The sequence below is a fragment of the Tinamus guttatus genome, unplaced genomic scaffold (assembly GCF_059628265.1).
Source record: "Tinamus guttatus ecotype Peru unplaced genomic scaffold, ASM5962826v1 Tinamus_guttatus_pri_ptg000225l, whole genome shotgun sequence".
NCBI classification, from domain to species: Eukaryota; Metazoa; Chordata; class Aves; order Tinamiformes; family Tinamidae; genus Tinamus; species Tinamus guttatus.
In genome coordinates, this window is record NW_028288759.1 from 406395 (window position 1) to 433489 (window position 27095).

At 41.6% G+C, this 27095-nt stretch overlaps 1 protein-coding gene across 2 annotated transcripts in view; it reads right to left on the minus strand.

Annotated features, from left to right (window-relative positions):
- Positions 1 to 27095, minus strand: part of DIP2C (DIP2 acetate--CoA ligase C (putative)) — a 289728-nt gene that overhangs the window by 103405 nt on the left and 159228 nt on the right. For both annotated transcript variants that reach the window (XM_088525179.1, XM_088525180.1), the window contains 3 exons: positions 20663 to 20773; positions 3575 to 3700; positions 2421 to 2630 (listed from right to left, as the gene is read on the minus strand). In XM_088525179.1, the coding sequence (XP_088381305.1) occupies positions 2421 to 2630; positions 3575 to 3700; positions 20663 to 20773 (447 nt within the window). The remainder of the gene's footprint in view (positions 1 to 2420; positions 2631 to 3574; positions 3701 to 20662; positions 20774 to 27095) is intronic.

The following is a 27095-nucleotide window of genomic DNA, read 5'->3' on the forward strand; positions in this document are numbered from 1 at the left end:
CAGATTTCACTGGTTTGACCTCTAAGTTTAACAGTTATCCAGCACAATTTTGATACCCATGTCAAACTTGAGATTCTTCCTACATTTCTGTACAGATGCTTTGGTTTCTTATATTTCAAAATAAATACTGGAAGGAAATCTATCCTATACTAATCTTTGGCCACAACAAAGGTGCAGACACTAAATTAAATGAACAGTATAACAGTATATACTTATATACTGTTATATATTTAATATAATATGGTATATATTTAACATAATATATATTTATATCATTATTGAACTTCAAGTCATGGGAACATACATCTCTGTTCAAGATCATGTTATCTCCGATGCTCCAGAGCAGCTTCACAGAATGGGATAATTTTCTCTCTCACTTTCTTTCCTATTAAAGAGAATTACTCACCTATGAGCACTGGCACACCACTTGCCTTTTAGCATTCATTTCTGAAATATCAAGGTTATCTATGGGAATGCTTCACATGTATTACTTCTTAGATACCACTAAATGCAAAATCCACCTTCTTGGATTGAGAAGAAATGACAGCCATTTAATTTCAAATTCTTACAACATAAAATCAGATAGCAACTCACTCATGAAGAAATATCCCTTATAGGTAACACCTGTCCAGCATCTCTTACTTTTTTCATTGATCATTGCAACAATGACTGATAGAGATCACAGGCAGAATCCACATTTTAACGTTACAGTTATTAGCAGATACTGCTCCATTTTCATATCCATGTTTTTTACGTTACTACATCACAACTGTTGTCCACCTTGCAATTTAAGGTTTCTTATTGTCAGAATAACATAAATTTATGTATATGTCAAGATGGCCTTAACTGCTTTCTTCAAAGGAGAGATCCTTCCACTCAACAACAGCAAAGAGAAAAACATGAGAAAAGAAGTAGTATTTTTCCTCTTCCTCAAAACATTGCCATCTTAACTTAGCTCTATAAATGCTGTATTATTTACTGCAAATTCAGAGTGATTATAAAAGACGACTTACTGTGCCAGATTCAGAATTACTGAAATGTCACATTATAAAGCAGCTATATTTAAAGACACATTAAGACTTGGTGTGTGAGTAATGCAACCTTTCAGAGTTTGGATAAATTTAATTCTGTATGCTATAATTTCCTCTAGCATTTCAAGATGAAGTCACAGAAAATAACCAAATGTAGTGATTAACGTGTTCAGAAGTGTGTGCTTTCCTAAAACAATGTTCTGAGCTATTCATTTAACATGATTTTGAGAATATAGCACAAATTCTTTTCCTGACTGCAATCTGGCACTTCCAGGGCATTGGTTAGCGGATTATTTATCCAAAAATGTAGGTGTTACATCAAGCAATGCTGATAGCAGAAGAAGGAGCAAGGACTACTGCTCCAGCATACAAAATCTGGAACAGTTAAAATGCTTTTATATTCCTCTTTATACATACATACTTTAAAAAGAATGACGAGTTGAGGAAGCGTCATGGCATTTTTGCCACTAACCTCCATCTGAAATGGGTAACAGCACAACAGCAAGGCTGCCTTGTCTGTGCCCAGAGAGAGTTTCCGTGAGACAACCCCTACACAGGCCCAGCAAGAATGCACTCAAAGAGACAGAGGAAAGGAAAATCTCCAAGTCTCCTTGGATAAACAGCACTTAATGGAGAATGAAGGGAGGACAAGAAGCCCTGCTTTCCATATGCCTAATTTAATAGCTGCTTCATTTAAGTGAAGATTAATGCCAACGACACATCTAATGTCATTGACTAATGTCAATGGCAAAAATATTCAGAAATAATTAATGTCTATGAAGCTTAGCCCCCTAAAGGATAGAAAGCCTTGGCTTCCTAGGATCTTTCCAAAGGACAGAAACAAGTTGATAATAACAGTACCAGCTCCCTTTTTTTGAAGGTATATAATAGTCATTCCCAGGGACTGCAGTAGTCACAAACTGTGGATTCAATTAAGGGCAGCAAAAATGTTTAAGAAGACCTAATGTTAACAGAAAATTATCAAAAAACACTCAAGTCCTGTAATTAAAATGGTGCAGAAGTAGGAAAAGTTTGTACATAAGCAATCGCTAATGCTGCATGCACTATTTTTTTCTACTACAGATCCTACAGATGTCTTTTTTGGTGCTAAGCAATGGAAGTCATGCATGTGCATTTAGACTTCGCCTGCCACAACAAATGTTTGACTCAGCTCTTAATTTCTTTTTCTTTCAGAATACGAACACAGGTATCTCTCTCCATGTAAAATATGCAAATGGAATAAAAGGAAAGAAGAAAAAGCACAAGAGAAACTTTTGTAGGAAAGGTCACATCCCAGCTTGAAACAGCAGCATAAGCTAAACGTAAGCTAAACGTCAGAGACCAAACCCAGTTTAAAATGGAAAATACTCAGAAGGGAGATTGACTAACCTATATGCGTTTGGGCCATAACATCAGCTAGTCTGTGGGCAGCACCACTGCCTCCACTTTGTGTTGAGGAGGAGGAAGTGGTCGACGTGGTAGAGCCATGGATCGCTTGACTGATCCAGTGTTCCATGTTTATACTCCCCTGACTTGAGGTGGGAGTTCCCTGGGAGTCGCCCTGTACGGAGCCTTCATCTTCTGAACCAGAAGAAGTATCTAATAATTAAAAACAGCCTGTTATTTGCAATGCTTTTGTTTCTTTTTCATAGAAATAAGGCATATTCACAGTACAAACTTAAAGATAATTGTCATTAACAAAAATTAATCAAAGCAGGTGAACACATTAAGAGAAGTTTGATCTACTGAAAGTCTAGAAACCAAGGCAGTCGCTAACTACATATTAAGAGAGTTTTGCTGCTCTAAGTCATTGCTCATTTATTTTTCTATGAAAGTGAATATGGATAATTCTTCCTTTATAATACAGCTTAAGATCTCCTGAAGTTTTCCAACCATCTACTAACAGCACAGATAATCCCAAATATTTTCCTAACATCAGTCCACAGACCCTGAGAAAAGCTTTTTCAGTCCTAAGGAACCCACCCTTCAGTGAGAAATTCAGTCAAAGCTGTTGTGCCAAGGATTTAGCAAGCAGCAGAATCCATGGGACGTGGGATATTTTCACATTGTAATAGGTAAAAGAGCATATAAATTAGAAAAGGGATGGCCATAAAAACAAAAAATTGTAAAGAGAAATTTCCACTACAGTCTTAAGAAGGTAAAACAGAAACTTGAAAGGAACCTGCAGTTGCATAAAATAGGGCAAGTTTGTTATTGCACTTACCGCCTCATAAGACCAAAAAGACCAGGGCACCTTTGGGCACTGCCAAGAGCAAAGGGAACTGCCCCTATTCTTTTCAACCATTTAGTTCACCTTCTGCTCTTTGAATGTACCTCAGCATGCTTCAAATGCCATTTCTATTACTGCCTATATAATACTATTAGCTCATAGCATATGAGCTAATATATTAAATTATTATATATATTATGAACATATATTATATATATGAGCATGTATATACATGAATATATATTATTATCTCACTGCAGCACAAGGAATCACTTTAAAAACTCCCATAAAATACACCAACACAGATGCTCACCTGGAGGTGTGTAGGCATCCATTGACGTTTGCACCACCAATGAACGTCGTTTTGAGGGCATGGGGACTGCCATTTTTCTTTCTTTGTGTTTAGCAAGGGCTGCTTGAACTGCTTCTGTGTGGACATCTGGAAAAAAAGAGAGAAATCATCAGTGTTCAGTGAGAAAAGCTGCCTGGTACTCAGTGCATCTGCAGGCAGGTGAGCAGGGATTGCGGCTCGGCTCACAACACGTATGACATGATGAACACACAGGACTGCCTGGGGATTGCATAGGGATCCACACTGTATGGAAAGCAGCAACAGCGGAAAGTGCTGTACATATAAAACAGTTTGTTGGAGTAGTAGCACTACACCAATGCTCCAGGACACTGCTCTGTAATTGGAAGAGCAGGAGCTCAGCTTCCTCACAGCAAACTTCTGTTTAAGAGTGTTTTACAAACAGGTGTCACTTCAGTAGCAATCGCCATTTTTAATGAAAGCAGGGTGTATTACCACGGCATATTTTTGAAATGAATGAGCTTTCAATTTCTACAAAAAGTCACACTGACTAAGGGAATAGATTTGCTTGAAAGTGGTGTGCAGTGGCAGAACAGAAAGAGCAGCAGGTCCTCCCGCCCTAAGACCTGTCTCTGTCACTTGGCTTTAGTCATGAAGAACAAAGTATTACTGAGGTCAGCCTGAGCAAGGAGAGCACAGAGAGCCCCGGCCTTCCAGCAGTCCCGGGGGTTTCACAGCGTGCAGCTTGGACCGAGCACCTCGGAGCATGCGGCAGCTTCCAGCTTCAAATCCGGACTTTGGCAGTAAAGAGCTTTCAAGCCTTTACAAGCTTGTGTAGCAGTCTGCCTCCCGAGACTGCAGAAGGCCACATATCATGTGTAAAATAAACTAACAAAATACTCGCACAATCATCTTGTTCCGTGCTAATCTTTTAATTGCTACCACAGCTAAACGTGGAAATTACATGGAAATAAACGTTCGATTTACTACCTCCCGCTATCTGCCCGCGTGTTTCTGCAGCTTGCAGAGATCTGTACGAGGAGCCGGCATACAAAACATGCGGCAGCCGAGAGAAATCGCGGGCAGCCGGAGGAGCCGCCGCGCACGGGACACGCAGCACGTGCGGCCGGGAGCAAGCGGCCCGCGAGCCGCTGCTGGGGCCGGCTGCGGAAAACACAGCGTCGAGTTGTGCACCCTGCAACGTGGAATGTGCCTGTTCCTACTTCGGAAAGATGTTTCAAGCCAGACCGACCTCACTTCTGCAGCTGTTGAACCTGTTTTAAGGGCTCCTTTGCAGCCTAGGCTACTACCATGCTCCCTATTTCCTATTCCCTGTGGTGGCAGCATTAAGAAATGGCTCTTTTTTTCCTGCAAAGACATTTACAATGTTCTCCAAGAAAAGCACCAGGAAAGAGGAGGGTATAATGCACAGCAGTTTGGGGCAGAGGGCTGTCAGCTGAAGCACAGCGGTGTACGAAGCTGTTGCAAGGAGCACGGGGAAGGAGCAGAAGGAGCAGAGATTGGGCACCTCGCTGAGCAGTTCTCTGCCTTTCCCCAGGGATTAACCCCCCTCGGCAGAAAGACTGCGGGAAAGGATGGTCAGCTGAAGAAAAACAGCATTCCTAGCTGCTTGTGAGCTGCTTTTTGCTTTTGTTTTACATCCTGAAGAGAACATGCATGACGAGAAGCGAGACAAAAAAGGCACCAAAATTGGAGCATGGAAGAGCCCACTCAAAACAGAAAAGAGCTGTGAGGCTGAGGGACCCAAGCAGGTAAGGATTACAATACTGACATCAAACCAGCAAACCATTTCTCTCTTGTCCAGTCTAGTTCAAATTAGAAGGCTTAAGTTCTTTCTTATAATTAAAACCTGATGAGAAGTCTGATGCAAAAACTATCAGCCTAAGAAAAACAGTGGTGAGAGTCTCTACCTACCAGCAAGTCCCAAGAGAAATTCCTACCCGCTCATAACACGTTCTTAGCATTCACTCGAGGATCGAAATTAGAAAATGAAAACTAAGAACTTTGTTGTTGTTGTTCTGAACTTTACGGCAGTTTTCTGAAGGGAACAAAGTTGTAGATCAAAAAGAAGAAATTAATTGTTAATTAATGGATTAAGGATTGTTTTTAACTGCAAGTATCAGGAAGGAAATGAGGTGTAACTATGCAGTTCTTCAAAAGTTTTTTTAAAGAAAGACAACTGAGAGAAAATCTGTGTTTAAAAATCCTTAGTGGTAGCTGGACATTGAATTCTATCTTGCTAGTTTTGGGATTTTTCTTTTTAACGCAACGGAAAGGAAACCCCTTCTGCTCAATCAATAAACACTTTGCAGAGTTTGGCATTTCAAATGTGTCCATGGGAGTCCAGGAACCAAGCTGTTTCCTTAATAAGGCACATGCCTGATATGTTTATTTGTACTGGGCTGCTGTGGAATAAGCCAAACAGGGTTGTAAAATAAAATAAAATAAAATAAGTCAGGAAAGCGAGAACAATAGAGACAATAAGAAAGCCTCAAGGAACACTAGGGAGGCTGATTAGGGAGGAGGAATATTCACACCTGCTCCCAGCTCGCCAGCAAGGTTGGCTCTTTGGGAGCCTTTACTCCAAGGGAGGAGGCTATGGAGGGAGGCAGGACCCAGGGCTGGGAAAGGCTGGAACAACCCAGGGACTATCAGCAAGAGCCTATGGGCTTTTAGGAAGAAAAGACAGCAGAAGCAGTTGATCCAGGATGAAGAAAATCTCTTCACAGTATTCACTCCCAGGAATACGACTATTTTAGTTAAAGGATGTGTTCCTAAACTATGAAGAAAAGTTACGGATTAAGTAGAGGGGAATAGAGCTAACAGTCCTCATAGATTGTATGGTCTTATTTTTAAATGAGCAACTACTCATGAGTTTTGAGTAGGCTCTTCGAAACGTCTTGCCAGTCTTGTACAACCCTGGACATGTTAAGCTAAAAACGCGGCGCTGCAGCCAGTGCCTGGGCGGACGGACAGCAAGGGTGGTGGGTAACGGCCACCCAACAGCTCTCAGCTACAGGCGAGAACAACACACAGGTCCTAACACCTCTCCTCTAACCACAGCAACACATAGACATTTCAGTAGCTCCGTTCCCACCCAAATCAGCTATCTCAGTGCTTCCCATACATACGTTTTGCTCTTTGTTCTGATCTGCAAGACACCTTTGCTGATGTTTTATTGGGGAATGTTAGTCAAAATACAACTGATAATGGTTTTGCAGATTTAAGATTTAAACCAAGCCTGAAGGGTTCATTTCTCCTCAAAGGGTGGCCATGGTGATCTGTTTCTCATTCATCTGAGCAGGAAGGTGCTCGCTTCTTGTCTTTGTTTCATGAGAGGTGCCTATGGTGACCCGCACACTGCACGTCAGCTCTTCTCCCACTGCTTACCAACAGTCTCCAGCGGCTAATGCAAAAATACGTGGAGGCTTGTAAGGGGAATTAATGGAACAGCAAGTGGAAGCTACTTCTTCATTAAAGGAAGGAAACTGTTTTGTGGTACCCTTGGGGAAACGATATAATGAGAGTGAGCAGATATATCTGAGTTCCTGTGGGACAAGAGGCTGTTTCTCCCTCAGCATCCCATGGGTACCAAGAAGGGTTTGTTCCCCGTGCATTACACACAGCATCAGCAGAGAGCTTCACAGCAACATTTCAAGCCAGCTCCAGCGGGGTGATGCTCCTCGTCTTGCAGGTCTGGCAAAAGTGTCTGAGTGTCTGAGTGGCTTTGCAGCCTACTGTGGCACACCCAGGCTAACTGAATTCATCAAACCGTGATTGACCATTGCTTTCAAATACAGATCATTTGCTAATTTTTCCATTAAAAAACCTCCACCTATGAAGATTTTGCTCAGAAAAAAACAGGCATTTTCATTAAAAGGAAAAATAAAAACCTCTTCTCTCTTTCCTCATAGCTACATGCTACAAATTCTAACTCTCTATAAACTTCTGATAGAGCTTCAAATGCAGATATACCTTGATATAGTTGCACTCAAGCCTTCTAAAAAGCCCCAGGTCTAAGTGGATATAAAACGCTTTTAGGTGAAATGTTCTTTTATGTAGCAGTCTGTGACATTCTAACTACACTGTTACAGCTGATAAAATGATCTGGGGTCCTGACCCTTCAAAGCACTCCTCTAGGTAAAAAAAAAATCTTTACTGTTCCCATCTGGCTATTTCACAAGAAAGGCTCAACGGAAAATCTGAAGTATTGAATAAAATACCACCATGTCTATTTACAGTAGTAGGAACCAATGTATAGTTCTTTATCTTTTATTTTCCTGCTTTGTTTTGGGTGGGCCAACTCATACACTGAATTCATTTGGTGATTTTGTTCTCAAGGAATCAATAAACAGGAAAAGTGTCGTGATTGGGAAAGCAAATTGCTTAACTTGTGCTGTTGCAATCTACCTGGTGCTCATTATTTAACTTGACAAGTTCTTCTTACAGTGCTGCTTGGTAATACTGAGCAAACCTAAAACAACCCAGATCTGTTCCCAGCCTTTTTTTTGTTGTACTAAAAAATTCAATTCTTGTTTGTTTATTCTCTCTCCTTATTTTATTTAACTGGACAGAAACAGCAAATGTCCTTTTGGAAGCAAAGTCAGTCCACAAAGGAAGTGGAACTTTAAAAACAAGCATACTGAGGAGAGAAAGTTTCCCCTCAAAAAACTAACAATCTACTAAATAAAAAGTGAAGATTCAGAACAAAAACACAGAAATTAAAACTGGCAAGAGCATGAAGCACTGTAAGCTCTGAATCCCTCAGCAATGTCCCATGGATTTTGCCACAGCACTCCGTAATCGGAAACTTTCATCCTACTGCCATTTTTTGTTGTTGTTGTTTATGGAGGGGGTAAATTCTTTATCAGCAGGAGGAATTGTCTGGGTTTCCCAAGAGTGCTTATTTTAACCTGGCCACTGTTCTTCATTTGATTAATTTTGCAACCTGGTGCAATGACGGACTCCTTGATTAATTGAAAAACCTTAGTGGAAAAAAACCAACCAAATAATAATAATAATAATAATAATAATAATAATAATAATAATAATAATAATAAACACTATTAATAAACACTATCATAGCAAACAGCAGGAGACAGAGGGGCCATGGTGGGCACAGAGCCCAGCAGGAGGGAGCTGAGCCTCCTTCCTCATGGGACTAGCCCAGAGGTTCTTTACCTTATAGGGACACTGATGTGGTAGGGAGTGTCTGCTTCTGAACAGGGACAACTTGGTAAAGGAAGATGTTGGAGGGACACCTGCACTAACTGCTGATAGGACAGTGCGAGTGGATGTCCACTTTTAAATCTAAATGGCAAAGTTCAAAAAGACAGAGACAAATTTTGTTAGCTATAGATTTCTCATACTGTTGATCCCCTTTTTCACAATGCCCTTTGACCATTTATTTCCCATATTTTTGATGACATTATACTTTTTATTTTTTTACTCAGTCAGAACCTGGTAGATAGAAGAAGGGCCTGGCCAGGTTCTGGGAAAAGGAAAGCTTATTTTGAGTTTTCACTCTAGTCTTTCCTGGAAAGCATACTGACTCGCAGCTTTGCACAAACATACAGGTATTATCTGCTCAGAGGCAGCCAGCACCCTCTGTGACGGGCTGCCACGTCCCTGCCGCTCCCCTGGGCCACACAGTACGCAGGGCCGGCCTAGGCTCCGGTGAGCTCTCCAGGGAAACCAGTTCTCCTTTCCTGAAGCAAGAGAGCAATCAGCATGCAGCAAACAAGCTGGCCCAATGCCTGGCCTACATGTGGAGCAACACTGAGACACTTGGTGCTTCTCTAGAGCTGCTAGAAAAGCACTTCTCTGACGTGGGCCTCCTGCTCCAGCCTGCAGCGCAGCCCTGACCTCCCCTTCCCCTTGACATCCTCACCAGGGACATCCCATTGCTTGGTTGGGCTGGATATAACAACCCAGGAGGCTTTTAGGTGTAACTGAGACAGATGAAACATGCTGCATATTCTTAGTCCTCCCACAGACTTCTGCAGTTTTTAGCAGGAACCGAGTTTGTTCCTCTCTGCTCAGTTCTCTTCTTTTATTCCAAAAAAAAAAAAAAAAGCTATTCAACAAATTACAGCTCTCTTCTTCCTTCACATGGAGGGATTGTTAAGCTTTTCTTCTTATATGAGCTTAAAAAGCTTCAGTGGCTGCTTCTATTCAGTGTGTGCCACACTGCTCTACAGATCTGTCAAATGTCTATCGTATCAGAGGCAATGTGATACCTCCTCACGGATCATGGATCTGTCCATCACTGCTGCAACGATCATGGACCAGCATGTTCCTCCCACAGCAAACATTATCTACATTAAAAATTCACACACTATAAAACTATGCTCCTCTCACCTCTTGAATCAAATGTCTCAGGAAAGTAAAGAAAAGGAGTGTCTTCGTTTGTACTGAAATCAGGTCTTGCATCTATGTGTCAGGTAGTTCTTTCACATCTGATTTACCACTGGCCCTGATTCTTTTTAAGATAAGATGTTACATTGCCTGTAACCAGTTGTGCATTGCTAGAATCAAGATGGTAAAAGTCTCTTAGACCTTATGTTTCAGATAAAATATATTTTTTCTAATATTTTTTGCCAGAATCTTCAGTTTCCCTGTAATTATTAAGTCCTGACATTTCTGTATGTTGCTTTGCTTATCTTCCTGTCATGAGAAAAAAAAAGAGAAACATTTCTAATACCCAGTCACCAGCTGGGTAAGAAATCTGCCCATACGGAAAAACAAGCTTCTACCTTTTTTTTTTTTCTTTTTCTTTTTGCTGTAGAGACTCAAGATTACCTCCCTAAAGGAATTCCTGGCATCTTTTCCAGCCTAGTTTTAAAGATCTGAAGTAATGGTACTTCCATCTCCTCCTCCAGGGAGCTTACCCCCTAGGGAAGGCAACTGCTGGGAGACGTGCCTCGATGTGATCTGCATTCACCCATTTCATCTCTTGGCTCCTTTTGCTTCAACTAATTCCTCTCCCTAGAGCTATTCCTGCCTTTGCCAATCCCGCCTTTGGAAACAATCTTTCTTCCTTTGCTGTAGTAACCAATTCCTGTTAACACAATCATATGCCTGGGAACAGGACTGGCCTGAGGACTTTGAGAAGGTTTAGCCTTCTTGCTTTGTATGGGATAGCTCACAAATTTAACTGACTCAATTACAGAATGGCAAATTATTAAGATCAAGGAGGTTGGTGATCCACACTAATGAGGTTAGAATGCCAAAGGATTCTTAATAAAAGATTATTTATGTACATTTAATACATATTTATGTATTATTTATATTGCAGTAGAGGATCAGCCCTGAAGTCAGACATTTAACAAATGAGTAAAACCAAAAATAAGCCTGTGTCTCAGGGAGGCCGCCATCTGGGGCTGTATCAAGAAAAACAGCTGTAAGAGCAGGCAGCAGCAGAGGCTTGCAGGGGGTAAGAGCAAGGGCAGTTGTGCATTTATATATATATGGTGCAATGGGAGCATCGTAACAAACTGTGAGTTATTGCAGGGAGGCAATTGATACTGCAGGGAAACAGCCTTTCAAATCCACTAATATTCAATATCCAGGATGAATTGTGGCTGAAAACTCTAGATAAGACAATGCTAAGTATAGTAAGAGCACACTAAGTAATTATAAAGAGGAAAGGTTGGCAATTGCTGCTCTATAGGAAACTAATAGTTGAAAGCATGGAAGTCTCCTTACGAGTTTAATCAGACCTTCGTTGTAGCTACCATGGAAACTAAGGATATACTGAGAATTCATTTCCTAATACATGGCCTGTAAATACTCTGACTAGAGATAATTTAGTAGCTACATCTATTGGAAATGCAATCAGGATGCAGTAAATGGGGTGAGACATGGTAAATGCAGTATCATCAGAACAGATTAGAATTAGGCTTTGTCTTTTGATTGCCCTGGGCTGACAGTACTGACCGTATATTTGGGCAGATACTGTATTTCATGGCAAGTGATTTCATAGAAATTGCTGTGTTTACTCAACACAGAGGAGTATTTGGAAAATCATCTCACCTCTGGCAATGTGAAGGTAAGTAAGTCCATACAATAACAGGCCTTGCTGTGGGTGATGCTCCAATAAAGTAGTGTCAGAATACTTTAAAAAAAAGTCTCTAGCATTAAGATAGGAAAACACATAGTCTGAACAGTGTGACACCTAATTTCTCTTCAGCTGCAAGCAGATGTGCTATCAATTCTAAAATATGGTATTCATAACAAACAGCGAATACCCTACTGAATTTACGAACATCTGCTTTCACAGGCTACTTATTTATATCAGGGTTACAGAAGTTACTAACGGAAATAAACTGTTGCTGACAGATAAATATTTCAGGAAAAAAAAAGTGTGTGAGTTTCAGTCTTTGAGATATTTACACATACATATTCTGGGCTTCAGGTTTTCCTGGGAACTGGTGACTCTAACACATGGATATGCAACTGAAGTTCTGTTGACTGTTCATGAATTTGGGAGTAAATTTTGTGCACCTGCACAGTTTATGACAACAAAATGTTAGTGTCTTAGAAAACCTAACATCTGCACTCCCATGAATGTGGCAAAGAAAAGGGCCTGGCTTCTGGAGGACACTGCAGCAAACAATTCCAGTGGAGGAGCACAAAATGCGGGGCCAAAGCGGCATTTAGCTGCTGCTGAAGAACTACGTGCGCATAGGGAGGAACGTTGCATGTTCTCATGCACCCAGAAATCTTAATTCTAAAGAAGAAAAGTATGGCCATAATTTCTTTCTTTGCATGGCAATAGTGATATTCCATAACACTGGGTGCAATGAAGATAAAGGCCGAACAGAGAACTGGGAGAGCTGTAGGGACTGACTGTAAAATGCAGACCTAATGTGATGTAAACACAGGATACAAAAGCTGAGGACTGAACTCTTTATGACTCTACTGCTGGAATTTTATTGAAAGGCACAATTTTGATTTATTTGGAGTCTTCAGATATTATGAGTTGATTTCAAACTGTTTTTCTCAAAAATCCGAAACTTAAAACTATATCAATTCTAATAATAAATGAAATCACAAAACATACAGGCCTCCTACTAATAACTTCCATTCCTCCATATATTTATTGTCTCATTTATAATGCAATCTGGAAGTAAGCTTCATACAGTGACTTCATCTTGAGCCCCCTTATTATGCGATCTGAAGTAAATCAACTTTCTATTTGTTCCTCTCTGGAGATATTTGAGTAATTTTCCTCTAGAGTTCTATAATTATCCTTAACATTTTTCTGCTGGGTCAAAAGCAAGAGCATGGTCATATATAAATTACATCTTTGCAAAAGCTTTTCTTGTACTGAATGAGTTGTAGGTTTAAAGTCAAGTTTGTAAGTCAGCTAAGTCAAATAAGACTTGAATTAATTTCTAAATAAGTGTGTCTATATCCAGATTCATGATTCCAGGTTAACTCTTCCAAGTAACCCTCACTGATCTAAAGAGTTAAGAAATCCTTTGTTTTAAGATGAGCCACCTTAAACCATACATACACTCCTGTATTGTCATATAGCAAATACTTGCATCTTCACTTGTTCCTTTATTCTCTGGAGTAATGTTACATGATGGTGGTTCAACAAAAATAATTCCTCAATTCTTGACATTTCATCCTTTTTCCTGCCACGCGCCAGCACTCTGATATTCTTAGAATGCAATTCCTTTTGGTTTCTTGTTTTGATTTCTTCCTTCTAAGTTCTGGAAAGATCCCAGAGGAGATCTTTAATGTCTTTTCATAACATATGCAAAATACAAACTAGCAGCATATTTTAAAATTAGGTAATCTGTAAATGTGCAACATGTCAGCACTCCTTGTTGCAGTTTGTATGCACACATAGGAATGCACATGATAAATAGGAACAAATGTATGGTAAAACTTTCACCTAGGTAGTTACAGATGAGCAGCTCAATAACCTCGGCTCTGATGGCAGGTCCTCTAGGGCTTGGGTCTATAGGGAATCTTCTTTCATTGCTATTTCCCTATTTTGAACACCCTGGTTCATTTCGAAGCTTAGTCATCTCATACTCAGTATAAGCTGCTCCATCTTTTCCCTGCTTCCCTTCCCCACAGTGTGGGAAAGGTGGCTCAGGAATTTGATCCAGGAGAGAACTGCAGTTAGGATGCATTTGTTTTGGCAGTATCTCAAAAAACCTATATTAAGATGTCTTTTAAAAGCAGGGCTGAGTGAGCTTGGAAAACGAACTGTTCTCCCCAGCAGCTGAATCTCTGGGGCAGACTTTGGCAGCCCTCCAAGAACGGTGCACCAGGCTCGATTCTTCTTTCCTATCTTCAGAAGGGCAAAAATGCAGGGAGAAATTCCCCAGCAATCAATGGGAGAAGGGAGACTCCCCTTCCAGGAGTCAAGGTACCAAGGCCACGTTACCAGCAGGTCTTCCCACCGCACTGTCACCTGAGGGATGCTGCCCCTCACATATGGTCTTCATTAAAATCCCCTAATCCTCAGCTCTCAGTCCTCATTCACTGTGTGTCATTTACAATCTGTCCGTGTGGTGCCTGAAGCACGTGCTCTCGTCTGCTGCTCTTTGCTCTAGGTTAATGAAGGAGGCCTGAGAAAGGAGGTGCAAAGATGTTGTAAGCAAGACGTGGAGCCAGTAAGTTCTGCAAGGCTCTGTGGAGAGTGGAAAAGGCAACGACAGCTGTTCTGGGGATAAGAGCACCTTCAAGCTGAGCCAAATTAAAACATCTTATTTCATGGGACCCTGAGCTGCAAGCAAGCTGGGTGTGCCCCAACCCTTAGACATAGCAAAGCAGTACAGTTCCCTTATGCTGATACTTCCCACATCATTGCTGACATCTGGAAAACTCAGTTCTCAGAGCTCTCTGGCTGTATTTTCTGTAAGCACTACATTTGCTTCAAGAAATGCAGGATACTGGTCATCTCCAAAGCCTCCTAGACAGTCCATGAAAAACATAGGATTCAGTAAACTTGGCCAAAGCCCTATGTTGCCCATCCGATGAGAAGGGTATAGCAGAAATCACACTGCCATGAGGTACTACCTCATCCCTAACACACGCATGTGCATTTCAACACACTATTGTCTCGAATGATCTCTTTTGCTTGTTTCTTTTTGTATTGACAAGCAGCAAATTGGCTCCGGAAAATGTAGAAGAGAAGTTCTAGTGCATGAGAAGTTGCTCCAGTTTTCAGGATTGGGATGAAGAACTGAGGGTTTTTTTTTTTTTCTTTTTTTTTGGTTCTGTCATAACGTAAAGGCCACAGAGGTGTTCCTCTGGAAAACAGGTTTTGTGAGAACCCGCCTTTCCATTTCTCCAAGCGTTGAACACCTATCTGAGGGCTCTGGATATGAGGCCTGAAGGAGCAGAAGGTCTCCGAAAGAGTCAGACTCTGAATCCTGGAGGCCAGGGCTGGTTAAGACACGCAGATCTGAAGGGCTTCCACTATGAGCTTCTGCTGGAGAGGACGTGCCCGGATTGCCCGTGGGCTGTTTGGGACGCAGTGCCACGCAGCACAGGTGCTGTACTGGCTGCAGCCTTTACGTGGCAGCAGAGCTCAGCTCTATGCAGACAACGAGGGCAGAAACCCACACACACTGGGTCAAACACCAGTATTAACCCAGGACTCCACTGTGGACAGGTCACAGAGCACCAATCTAACCACCAGATCACTAGGAGTCATTCTTTCTGCCAAAAGCAGGACAGCCGATATGGTGAGATTTTAACTCATGGTGGCAGAAGCTTCTGGTCCTTCCATGAGGGATTTCAACACCAGAAGGTGCAGAATTGAATGAATGATAGTAAACTGGCAAACAATCAGTCTCTAGTGACTGCAAAGCAGGCATGCAGAACAAACATCCTCTACAAAACCTGGTAGTTTGGTGGCTTAATGCAATTCAGTCAGACAAGATGAGGAGAACATGACAGATAAGCCACTCAGGTTACCTGTCTGCTTACTCCACTAGGTAATTCCTAACTCTTGTTCTGGTCTCAGCAGAACACACCAAAGCCACGGACTTGCAGCTTCCAGAAGTGGCTGAGAAATCAAGTTTTGAAATTGCATTAAAGAAAGGAATCTGTGCCTCCAGGTGCGGCCACATCTACCTGGCCATTGCTAACATACTGAGATCTGTGCTTCATTTTGCAGCGTCACATAACTTGAGCCCCTTCGAGCCAGATGCCAACGTCTCCTCTGCTCAGAGGAACAACACAAGGACAAGACAATTTTTTCTGCAATTGAGGGTTTTTTTTTGCCAGAAAAGCCACTGGCCTGAGAAGCCTCTAGGCAGAAGTCAGTGATCCAACCTACACTTGGCTTGAGTGTCAGCTTGAGCCTCTAGATCATTTTTTAGCATAGGCACAGGCTAAGAAACAGCAGCTGCTAAGAGAAAGTCATTGTCACGACTGACATTTGGCAAACCTTTTCAAATACTGATTCTCATTCACAGAATTTTCATGCTTTGTAGTAAACAAACCAAAGGTCCTTTTGAAATAACAATTACTCATTAACATTAGCCAACCTAGCTGCTAAAATTTTATAGGGAAGATATATAGCTCACGCCTGCATTAGTTGAGCTAGCACTCTTACAGAACTTACCTATTTCTTTAGACATCTGAGAAGTCATCGAAGACACTAACATTCTGTAACATTAAGATTTTGGTATCACTCATTGTATTAAAAGAAGTAGCCAGGCACATTTTCCACCTTTACAGTTTTAAAGAATTAAACTACATTCTCAGTGTAGGCTGAATTCTAAAATCAAGCCATCTTAAATGTGCAAAATGTACCAGGAATACTTGCAGGAAAAAATTACTTTCCACAAACTCAAAAACAGTTTTATTTAGAAGATAAAAATCCTGAAAATCAAGTTTTTCGAAATTATAGTGCTGAAAACCTCACTTACAGCATTAATGAAATAATAATAAAAAAGACTGGAGTGAGAAAATAGGTAGGGATTTGAAATGTCACTGTCTGACATTTTCCATAATAAAAGAGCAGAAGTTGAAGGTGATAATAGTGGTAGCAATGATTTTGAGTCTCCAAAGAGACTTCGTTAAACAATCTTTGCTGACATCTAAACTTATGTAAAAAGCCAAGGCATGGAACGAGGGCTGGATGACTCTCAGGATGTTAGGTTTCCAATTAGGAAAACCTTATGAAGGAGAGGCAGAACAGGACTTTGATCAGAGTTGGAGTACAGGATTTGTTTTCAGATGATAATTGAAATAAATTGTGCAAAAACTAAGGATGGGAAATGTTTTCCTAGAAATGAATTACTTATTGGATAAAGACTGCACATTCATTTTGTTTTGGGACTTTTCCAGGAAGATGTGCCAAACACGATAACAAGCACTGAAACCAGGTAACAGCGAGCATCTAATCACTGTATTATGATCAGAGCGGAGATGCTTTGAGTATTAAGCACAGTACAACAACAAGCTAAACAAAAGATTCCAACAACTGCAGCAAATCTGAAACTGGAGACAAGATAACCAGAAAGAAACCTGGCTTAAAATTTCATAACCTGCAGCGAAAGAGAGTATGGCTCATGAAATGGACTTTTGACTTCACAGGGGCAACGCATAAGAAGGGAAAACATAATATAGAATAGGAACATTGCACTGTATCTTAGCAAAGCTTCTAAAAATGAATTCTAAAAAAAAAAAAGATTTATTTGATAAACTTTCAAAATTGAAATGCAAGTTTACATTTACTTCTGCAGCCATTCGCTATATATAGTTTTCGTTTGGGCGAACCCAGTCTTGGTAGCTGTTCAAACCAATTTGTTGGAGAGCTCCAGGGCTTATTTTGCTGAGGCGTCACTGCATACAGCAATCAATGCAGGAATGCAAAGCCCTGCCTTAAGCCCTGACAATACTGTCAAGCTTTCTAGTTTCACCACCAAGGATATTTTCCAACCAGCAAAGGAGATCAAAATTTACAGTATAATCCTGACTCTCCTAAGATTATACTCCTTCACTAATAACAGGCAACCCTTTGCACTGATTTCCATATTCTTCCTCTCATCCTCACATTCTGTGCAGTTATTAGTTACATGCATTGCTATATATATTGCTTAGTCCTACTCCTTAGCCAGGACGTTATGTGCTATTCCTGGAACACATCCAGAATAAGATTTTAAATTCCCTAAGCCAGGGATTGTTTGAATAAAGACAATAAATGGATACACAGATACAAAAGCCGACCTCTCGCATGCCTACGAGCACTCGCACAGCGAGACGAAGCCATGGGCACGACAAGCCCTGGGAGCTGCATGCTGAGCCGTGCTATCAGCATGCCAGCCGCGGTGCAGAGGGACTCACAGGCACCACAGCAAAAGGGAATCTAAAGGCACGAGGTAAAAAGGGGTGATGGCTTAGTCTGAAGAGCTGTGCCCAAGTGTGTGCTTCTAAACACGTGTAGAAACCAAGGTGCTGCTTGAAAAGGGAATGAACAGTGGGGGAAGCTCAGAAGGATGGGTCATCAGGAAGCAGCACTTCGACAGCGATTGATAAATCCTAATTACAGAGGCAGACAACCTTTCAGCTTTTCCCCTCTATACTGCTTCCCTAAGAACTAATTAAATTATTTTCTCGTGCCTTCCTTTTAAGGCAGCAAGCGAAACCCAGCAGCAGCGACAGCAGTTCAGAGCATTGCTGAGGTATCAGAAGAGACACACAGAGAAGTTGTGGTGACATCTCCCAGCCCTCATCCCCAAACAGACTCAAAACCTTCAGCTGACAAGTGGCAAGCCCATCGCAAGGAGACCCCCCTCAATGCACAGCCAAACACAAGTGTCCTTAACAGAACTGCTCGCAGGAGTGAGGGCTTGTGAGGACCGTGGGCTGCACACCCGTAGGTTAAGCAATTCCAAGAATAATATTTGTACCTATTTAAAACACTGGGGAGAGAGCAGACAATTTTTAGTGTAATGTGAGAGCAGCTTCTAGAAGTTTGTGTGTCAAAGAATTATTATGCACATCATGTGACTGCTGTTCAAAGGCAAACTGGCAGCATGTACTGTGTGAACCTGAGGGTTTTGAGGGGAGAAAGGAGTTTTCAAATTTATCAAAATGGTTTGGACACACATTAATTTTCTTTGCCAACGCTTATTGTTTCATTTTCCTTTAAATAGGACTGGCAAGCTCTTTGACTAATGGAATGACACAGTGATGCATTGCAAAAGGTTCAGTAAGGAGTTCTCTGCAATATTTTCCAGTTGTGTCAGCACAATGTGCCTGCCCGTTCCAGCACGACGCGTGTCTCTCCTCCAGCAGAAGCCAGGAGCTCCACAAGGGGCTCCTCCGTGTCCCCCACGAGCAGCAGCCTCCTGCTCACGCTGCCCCTGTGCAGGGCTCCCTCTGGCCCGCTGCTCCTGGGCACTCTCCCCACGGCTGCCTGTCCTCGCTGAAGACAGGACACAGCCCCTGCAGCGCCTGAGCCAGCATCCAGGCCCACCTCTCCTCAGCCACTTAAGGTGCAGTACATCAGTTTACACCTTTCAAGAAGCAAAGAAGTTCCAGAACCTCAATCTTCCTCTGCCTATAAGCCAATCACTTCCTCCATTTTGCTATATCTGGGGTTTTGCTCTGCTCTAAAATTAATTTTATCTTCTTTTTGTCAGTACTTCTATTTAGGGCACAGTCATGCTCCCATCTTGCTATAGTTGCAATTAAATATTTTTCTTATGGTATTTGCAAAATTACAATCAGTGTGATAAAACTCAGTGGTATTTACAGAATCACAAAACAGTTGCATTTGGGAAGGACTTCTGGCCTTCTTTGCTACTCCAGAGCTTTCTCTGCAAAGCTGTTTTCCAGCTGGTCAGCCCCCAGGCTGTACTGGTGAGTGGAATTATTCCTCCTCTGGAGCAGGACTCTGTGCTTCCCTTTGCTGAACTTCATGAGGTTCTTCTTTGTCCACTTCTCCAGCCTGCTGAGGCCCCTTTGAATGGCAGCAAACCACAGGTGTATCAGCCACTCCTTCCAATTTGATATCGTCTGCAAACTTGCCAAGGGTGCTCTCAGGCCGATAGTGAAGGTGTCAATATTGGACCCAGTATCAAGCCCCAAGCTCCACCAACTGCAGTTGGTCTCCAGCCAACTGGTGCCCAGCAGCTCAGCAAGGGTTCAGCTCACTGCACTGTCCACCTACCTAGTCCATACCCAGTGATTTGTCAGTAAGAGTGTTGCAGATGACAGTGTCCAAAGTCTTGCTAAAATCAAAATATACATCCCTCCTCATCCTCTATGCCAGTCCTCTCATCATAGAAGGATAGCAGGTTGGCCAAGCACAATCTTCCCTTCATAACTCCTTGCAAACTACTCTCAATCACTTTCTTGTCCTTTATATGTTTCAAAAGGGCTTTCAAGATTATTTGCTTCATGACCTTCCCAATGATCAAGGTGAGCCTTGCCAGCCTGTAGTTCTCCTGATCCTCCTCCTTCCCCTTACTGAAGACAGGAGTGTCATTTGCTTTCTCCCAGCCCTCTGGAACCACTCCCAGAGCCCGGAACCTTTTGAGGATAACTGAGAGTGGCCTCTCAAGGATGCTGACCAGCTTCCTCAGCACACGTGGGTGCATCTTGCCAAGCCCAGTGGACTTGTGTATTTCCAGTTTATTTAAAACATCCTTAATCTGATTCTCCTTTACCTACGACAAGTCATTCCCCTTGGTCTCAAGAGTTTAGGACTCCTGAGGGTAAGTCTTAACAGTAACGACTGAGGCAAAAAAGGCAGTAAATACCTTGATTTTTTATGTATGCTTTCTGAACAGGTCTTCTGCCCCATTCAGCAACAGACCGACATCTTCCCTAGCCTTCCTTTGCTACTAATGTGTTTATAAAAGCAATTAGTTACCCTTCACATCCCGTGTCGGATTCAAGTCAAACTGGCTTTGGCTTTGCCAATGCCTCTGCATGCTTGGACAGTGTCACCATATTCCTAGAGTAGATCTTTCCCAAGCGCAGATATTAGAAGAGCATAAACAAAGACATGTTAGAAAGCAAAGACCAGAACCTGCCATTTCTACTTATCGTTCCACGTCTGCAGCCCTGAGTTCTGCTTACCCGATCTGTAGCGCTCATCCCGTGACCCTGAGGACCTGCGGCGGTGATACCGAGACGACGAGGACGGAGTAACCGGAGTTCGACGTTCTTGGGGTAATGCCTGGTCCACCCCTGCATTATTACAAAAAAAAAGTTCATTCTCATGGGATTCCAGAAACTTAATGTCCTAAGAAACACTTTAATGAGCTAACAAAAGAGATATTATTGTAGTGGATCTTCAAGCTTTCCTGGCAATTGATTACAAACAATTCCTAAAAAAAATGAGCTAGCTTGTATTATGAATGTGTCTATAAAACCTTATGTGGTTTGATGATACTAGTTGGTAAAAACACAGTATAAAGGCCAGAGAAAGGGCAAGGGAACTCTATAATTAATGACAGGTGTTCTCAGCTATCAAGCGCCAGAAAGTAAATAATAACTGCACCACCAAGGTCTAACAGAGTAATCTGCTCCAGCAAAATAATAAATATATTTCAGTCTTATAATTTATACCTGCAGCATCTTAGTATGCCATGCTTAGACACCCGCTATTTAGGATTCAGACACCCTTTTTTCAACCTTGCATTCATCCCTTTGCTTGCATGCTTTTTTTTTAAGGTATTTTCTTGAAGGCAGCTTCAAAGACCCTAGCAGCACGACAGCAGCATTGCAGATACACAGCACTAAAAATCAGCCTTACTTCCCAGTTCCCAGAGAACAGCAAAGCCAAAAAACTTAGGGAGCAAAATTCAAATAGACAGTGGGAGAAAAAAGCAAACCTGAACCTGTAATATTTAGTAGCAAAACAGTACGGCCTTTTCACAAAAGAACCCAGCTAAACAAACCCTGCAAGTGCCGCATACAACTTATGTCTAACACAGCACAGAGGCACCGTGTTTCTCTGTGTTACTCTGCGGGACGGAGTAACCAAAATCTATATAAATTAAATTCATTGCTTTCTGTTATTTTCTGTCTTTAAAAACCAATGACAAACTTGATGTAACTATAGGGACAGAAGTAAAACAATCCTCTTGCACTTAGGATTGATGGCATGTTTTAATGAAATTATTTAAAAGAATAATAATTAAAAATAAATAAATTGAAAATGGATTCAACAAAACAGCACCTGGAAATATGTTCGTATTTTTCTATTCAAATGCAATATAAAAAAACTTTCCATTACTATTTCCAAACTATTCAATTCCTCCTTATTGGGACAGGATAACAATTTACTTGGGGGAAAACAAGAATTTTTATGTAGAAAGTAGAATAACAAAAAATGCAGTGCTGACTTTCAATGAGTACTAGTTATATTTCAAAGGACTCTTTAAAAACTGAAAGTCATCTTTTTAAAAGCTGGCACTCTCTGCTGACGACTTTGTGATGCAGAAACAGAACTCAAAACACAGCTCCCCCTCTTAAATCTTTGGAACATCAGAAATGTCATGTCCGTCTGCTTCGATTTTGTGGGGAAGTGGTTGGTTGGCTAGGAACATAAAAGAGTAAAAGTAGATTCTTAACTCTTCTTACCAACTCACATTGCAAGTATTAATTCATACTTTTAATTTCAAACAAATTCTCTGCATTTAACTGCTCTCCCTCCACACTACTCTGTAATTTCACTTGCTCTCTAGCTTTTATATTCTTTTAGTCAGGCAAACTTATCTTTCGATGCATCTAAATAATCAGAAGAAATCTTTTTTCCTCTTTTGTACACATAGTGTTTTTCTTTCTCTGTTGCGTCACCCTGAGGACAAGCAACATAAAATTAAAAACAAAACTGCTTCTGATCCAGTTTTCAGAAGATGAAACCCCTGTTGCAATCTGAATGGGATTCTAACCTCCACTATCCATCCCCCATTCACTAGCTGTTTTGTCAGTCTTATTTTCAGTAGTCAATCAGGTACCTCCTGGAAATTAGGCATAGTTTTTTTTTATTCACAAAAAGCAAACAACAAAAAAACATATCTACAAATTGTTCCTGTGTCATGGCATTTGGTGAGGAAAGCAGTGTCACAGCAAATTTCTTGGGCAGGGGGACAGCCCAAGACAAGAAGTTTGGTGCTGCTACTGAGGTGCAACAAGCTGACTATAAACAAAAAGGAGGATTAAAAGGAGGCAGCCCCGGCACAGGCAACCCAACAGGCAACCACTGTGTAAAACTATGGACAAAAAAACCACTTTCTAAAACAGCAATTTTAGTGTTACTTGCTCTCACTACAAATACAGAAATTTCTCATCTAGCCTTAAAAATCAGTCACTTCAACTCATGTTTCTCCCTCCTACGTTGTATTTGGCTTTGTTTAAAGTTGCTTCTGATGATAGAAATCAGTGATGAACAGTTCCTTTTTACAGACAGTGAAGGGAGAGCCCTAGCAGCTCACACTGTGTCTAAGGCCTTGGCAAAAGAAATCTGAGTATCAAAATATTTTCCTCTTTTAGGAGCCCAGGACAGCATTCGATGGGTTTGCTTCCCCAAGAAGCAGCCAAGAGATGTTAAGAGCAGAGCTGCTCACCTCCACGAAGGCTCCAGCAATGCAGGGCAGCCTTTTTGCACTTCTGCAATAACTAAACCCCCAAATTTGATTGCTTTCACAGCCGACACATTGGGTCCGAGATTTAGTGCTAATGCTTATTCAAGTGCAGCTTCACTGAAATGCAGTTGTGAAAAAGTGGAAGTGGTGCTGGAACAGGCTTAGAGAACTCATACCTGGATCAATTCCTAAATTTCAAGAGGCAGTAGAGCAATAAATGGCTTTCATAATGTCACTCCAGTGCCATGCAGACAGGCACAACCACAGTCATTCTCAAACTGTCATCATTCTTAATGCAATCGTTTCCCCTGTCTTGCATCTAAAGGGAAAGTTCCAGTGCACCAATGCCTTGTTACCCATCACGAAGAATTTCAGCAAAATATGTATTAGAAGCACATACTCCGAACACAGATATCTGAGATAAAAGGATGAGAAATCAGTGCATTATGCTCATGGCATTACACATAAGAGGCAGCAGATGCAGCAAACAGCCACGCTCTTAGCAGAAGTACCAGTTCTTTTATCTAACACGGCTGATGTGGGGTTCAGCTTGCAGATTAAGACACCTATATTTACAAGAAGGTGTTAAGCCCATTATGAGCAGTGGAAACTTAGGCCAGAATTCAGTGGTCTAAAAAGAGGAGTCCAATGTCCCTTTAGATGTTGTGCAGTATGATACCTGGCTTGACCACATGGCAATGCCTCCCCTTAAGCGCTGTTTTATATGTGCCTGCTGTGTGCAGAGGTCTCTAAGGCCATAGGAAATGCTGAGGAGTATTAGATGCCTCTGTCCAGGCAACCAGGTGCACCCAGGGAAGCCTGGAGAGCTATGCAGGGAGCTGGAAAGCATTCCAGGCTTCATCAGCTGAATTAACTGCATCTCTTCAGATGGGATTAGGAGTTTAAATACAGGGAGACAGCCTAATACTGATATATCAATATAGAAATTGTAATGTGCATGCTCGTTTATATCTTTAGTGTGTCTACCTACAAACTGAAGAGCCACGGGGAAGCTATTTAAGCAACTAGCAGGTTGGCTAGTTTCATTTTAGCACATGGAAGACACAAAGCTGTCAGCTGGAAGCAGGCTTCACCTCCTCCCTTCTTCTTTTCCCCTTCATCTCTTTGTTCCCCCCTTCCAGTCTCACTACTTCTTTCTGCAGTTAAATTGTGGTGCTAAGTGCAGGTAATGTGGCAAGAGCTGCACTGTCCTCTCCACTGGGGACAATTGTTTCTTAATGACAGCTGACAAGCTACTTTGATGCATCTATTATTCCTGTGACTGTGTGAAAATTTTGAATCTAAAAATGTTTAAAAGCTGCAGCGTCTCATTGACAAGAAATAGAAAGCATTCTTAGACCAGGGTTATGCTTATTCTTCTAAAACTAACCACAGAGTGGGACCCCGCGGGATTCAGCTCTAGGACAAACCCAGCAAAACCAGGGCCAGGGGGAGGAGAGACAAGTGGTGTTTTGAGTACAGTTTAAAAACCAGTATTTACGTTCAGTTCAGATTATTTCCTGTGCTTCTCTGCAATGACTGCCATTCTGCTTTAAAAGCAAAGCCGTGTGATGAAGGCGGTGTGCAGCGTGTGAACAGGTTGAATGCCACAGCACCCCGTGGGACCTGATGCACCGACTGGCATTTCACCCTTCCCCTCAGCTCTACATCCAGATAGGAAATTAACTGGATCAGCCAAAGCCAAAGGAGATTTAAAATGAAATACTCCTAACCAAAGGCAGGTGGGAAGTCAAGCCACTGCTTGCTAGGAAAATAAGGAAGAGACGGAATTTCTGACTAGATATGTTTAATAACCAATCTTCCCGTCTTTCCTGGTGAGTTTTCACACTTGCCCCTTCCTGCACATGTTCTGATTTCAAACAATGTGCTGCCCCACTCCAAATTTATCTTCTGTCCAAATTAAAACCTCACCCTTGCCTTCCAGCACTGCCTTGCAAGTGTTAGGCCTTCGGTTCAAGCTCAGTAGAGCTCATGTGGGAGTCTCCTCCTTTCCACCACACGAGAATTCGTGGTGGACGTCACACCAGCTGCCACCATTCACATGCCACCTTCGACTTCAGTGTTCTCTAGGGTGGCCTGCAGCTTATAGGAAACTGTGTAGAAAAAGACTCTCTCCCTCCCTAGCTCTCACATTCCCAAGGGCCGGTCAGTGCGTGGTGCAGGCAGCACAACCTCCTCCTCCCGGCTCTCAGCCCTGCCACATTTGCCTCAGACCTACCCGCTCAGGGCGGCGAGTTCTAGTGGTTCCTCCCTTCAAGAGTGTCCCCAGCTCCTCACAAGCTCCCACCGGCTCCTTCTCCTCTGGGGCATCAACTTCTTAAAGGCCATTCAAAGTCCTCAATGCTCTGTTTATTTTTTTCCTCATTAATATTAGCCTCTGACTGACCACCTGTTTGTCGGATTTTCAGACAGACACCTTCATATTTGCTCCTATTCAGTTATATTCTCCATGAACAGAGATACATATTTCACCAAAGTTCTCACACCAACTATGGTGTGAAGTATTTGAGGTAAAATACCTTTTGCCTCGTGACTGTTGTCTTTGATGTTATGAGGTTTTACTGCAGGACGGGAAATAGAGGTGACACCATAAAATGAAGAATGCTTAAAATAATAAATGAAAATAATAACATTTAAATAATTTAAGATTTTTAAACAAAATAATAAATGGGATCTCAGGCAGCACAGGAAAAGCAAAGCTCATGGTTAAGATCTTTGAGAATTAGGAAGGCAGATGTTTTAAGAACACTAGTTACTATTAATAGAATGAGTATGTGAGTTTTATTTTAATTCTAGAAATAAGCTTTAAACATTTCCTTGCATTCTGTGCAATTCAAATAATGTTGAATTAGTCCATGGAAGAGAAAATGAAATTATAATTGGCAAGTTTACTTTGCTAGCCCCAAGGGTTAGCAGTAGTAAGAATCAAAAGCAAATGTATGCACACATACTCACAGATGTGTGCCAATGTATGCACACATTTATAGACATTTACAAATACATATCTTATTTCCATAATACAGGTTAGAGGAATTGGCTCCTGTAATTCTATAGAAAATTACTTCTTTATAAGGTAAGGGGTTCTTCTGTGGTAATCTATTATTGCCGTTGTTTCATATAACTTAAAGTTTCCTCCCTTTCGCAGCGCTGCTGCTGTTCGGGCCGTGGGAGATGCAGCCTCTGTCTCGAGGCCTGTGAAAGGAGCAGCGGGTGCCTTTTAAACACTGCATCTCACAGGTTTATTAGCCACAATAAATAAAGCACTGGTGACTGGTCTACATGGTTACACTACAAATAGAGCTACACTGGTGGCACCAGTGATGGGAAATTACAGAGAGTAATCTAGTGTAGACGCAGCACTTGATTAAAAGAGAATGAGCCACCCATGTCTAAACTGTTAGAAGGAAAACTTAATTGATAACAACATTGTCTCTCTGTTCTGTGAGTGAATAATCGAATTTCCTGGCAAAACGCTGGAAGCAAATTGGGCAAAAACACAGCTTATGAGGAATACAGGTAATTTAGTTATTTTTCTTGCAGGGAGGGTTCCTCTTAATAGCACACATCCAGCTGTCCATGTTGTCTTACCCAGAACTCACTGATTGATCTAATCAAGATAATCTTCAGAAAATTATTCTGAAATAAATGCTGGTTCAAGTGGTTATTCTTTCAGCTACTGACTGTCAGGAGTCCTCCTGTACAGAGGCAACAAGAGAAAGGTCACAGTACAAGATAGACTGGGAGGCATATGCAGACATAAAGGTCCAGATTCACTATTATATTTAGGTGTCTGACATATGAAAGAAAGGAAAGTATTGTTAAGAAAGGAAGTATTATTTTGTGCACGGAACATCTCCAGCTACAAACCGACAACTCGGTGAAAGCATGTTGAGGAAACA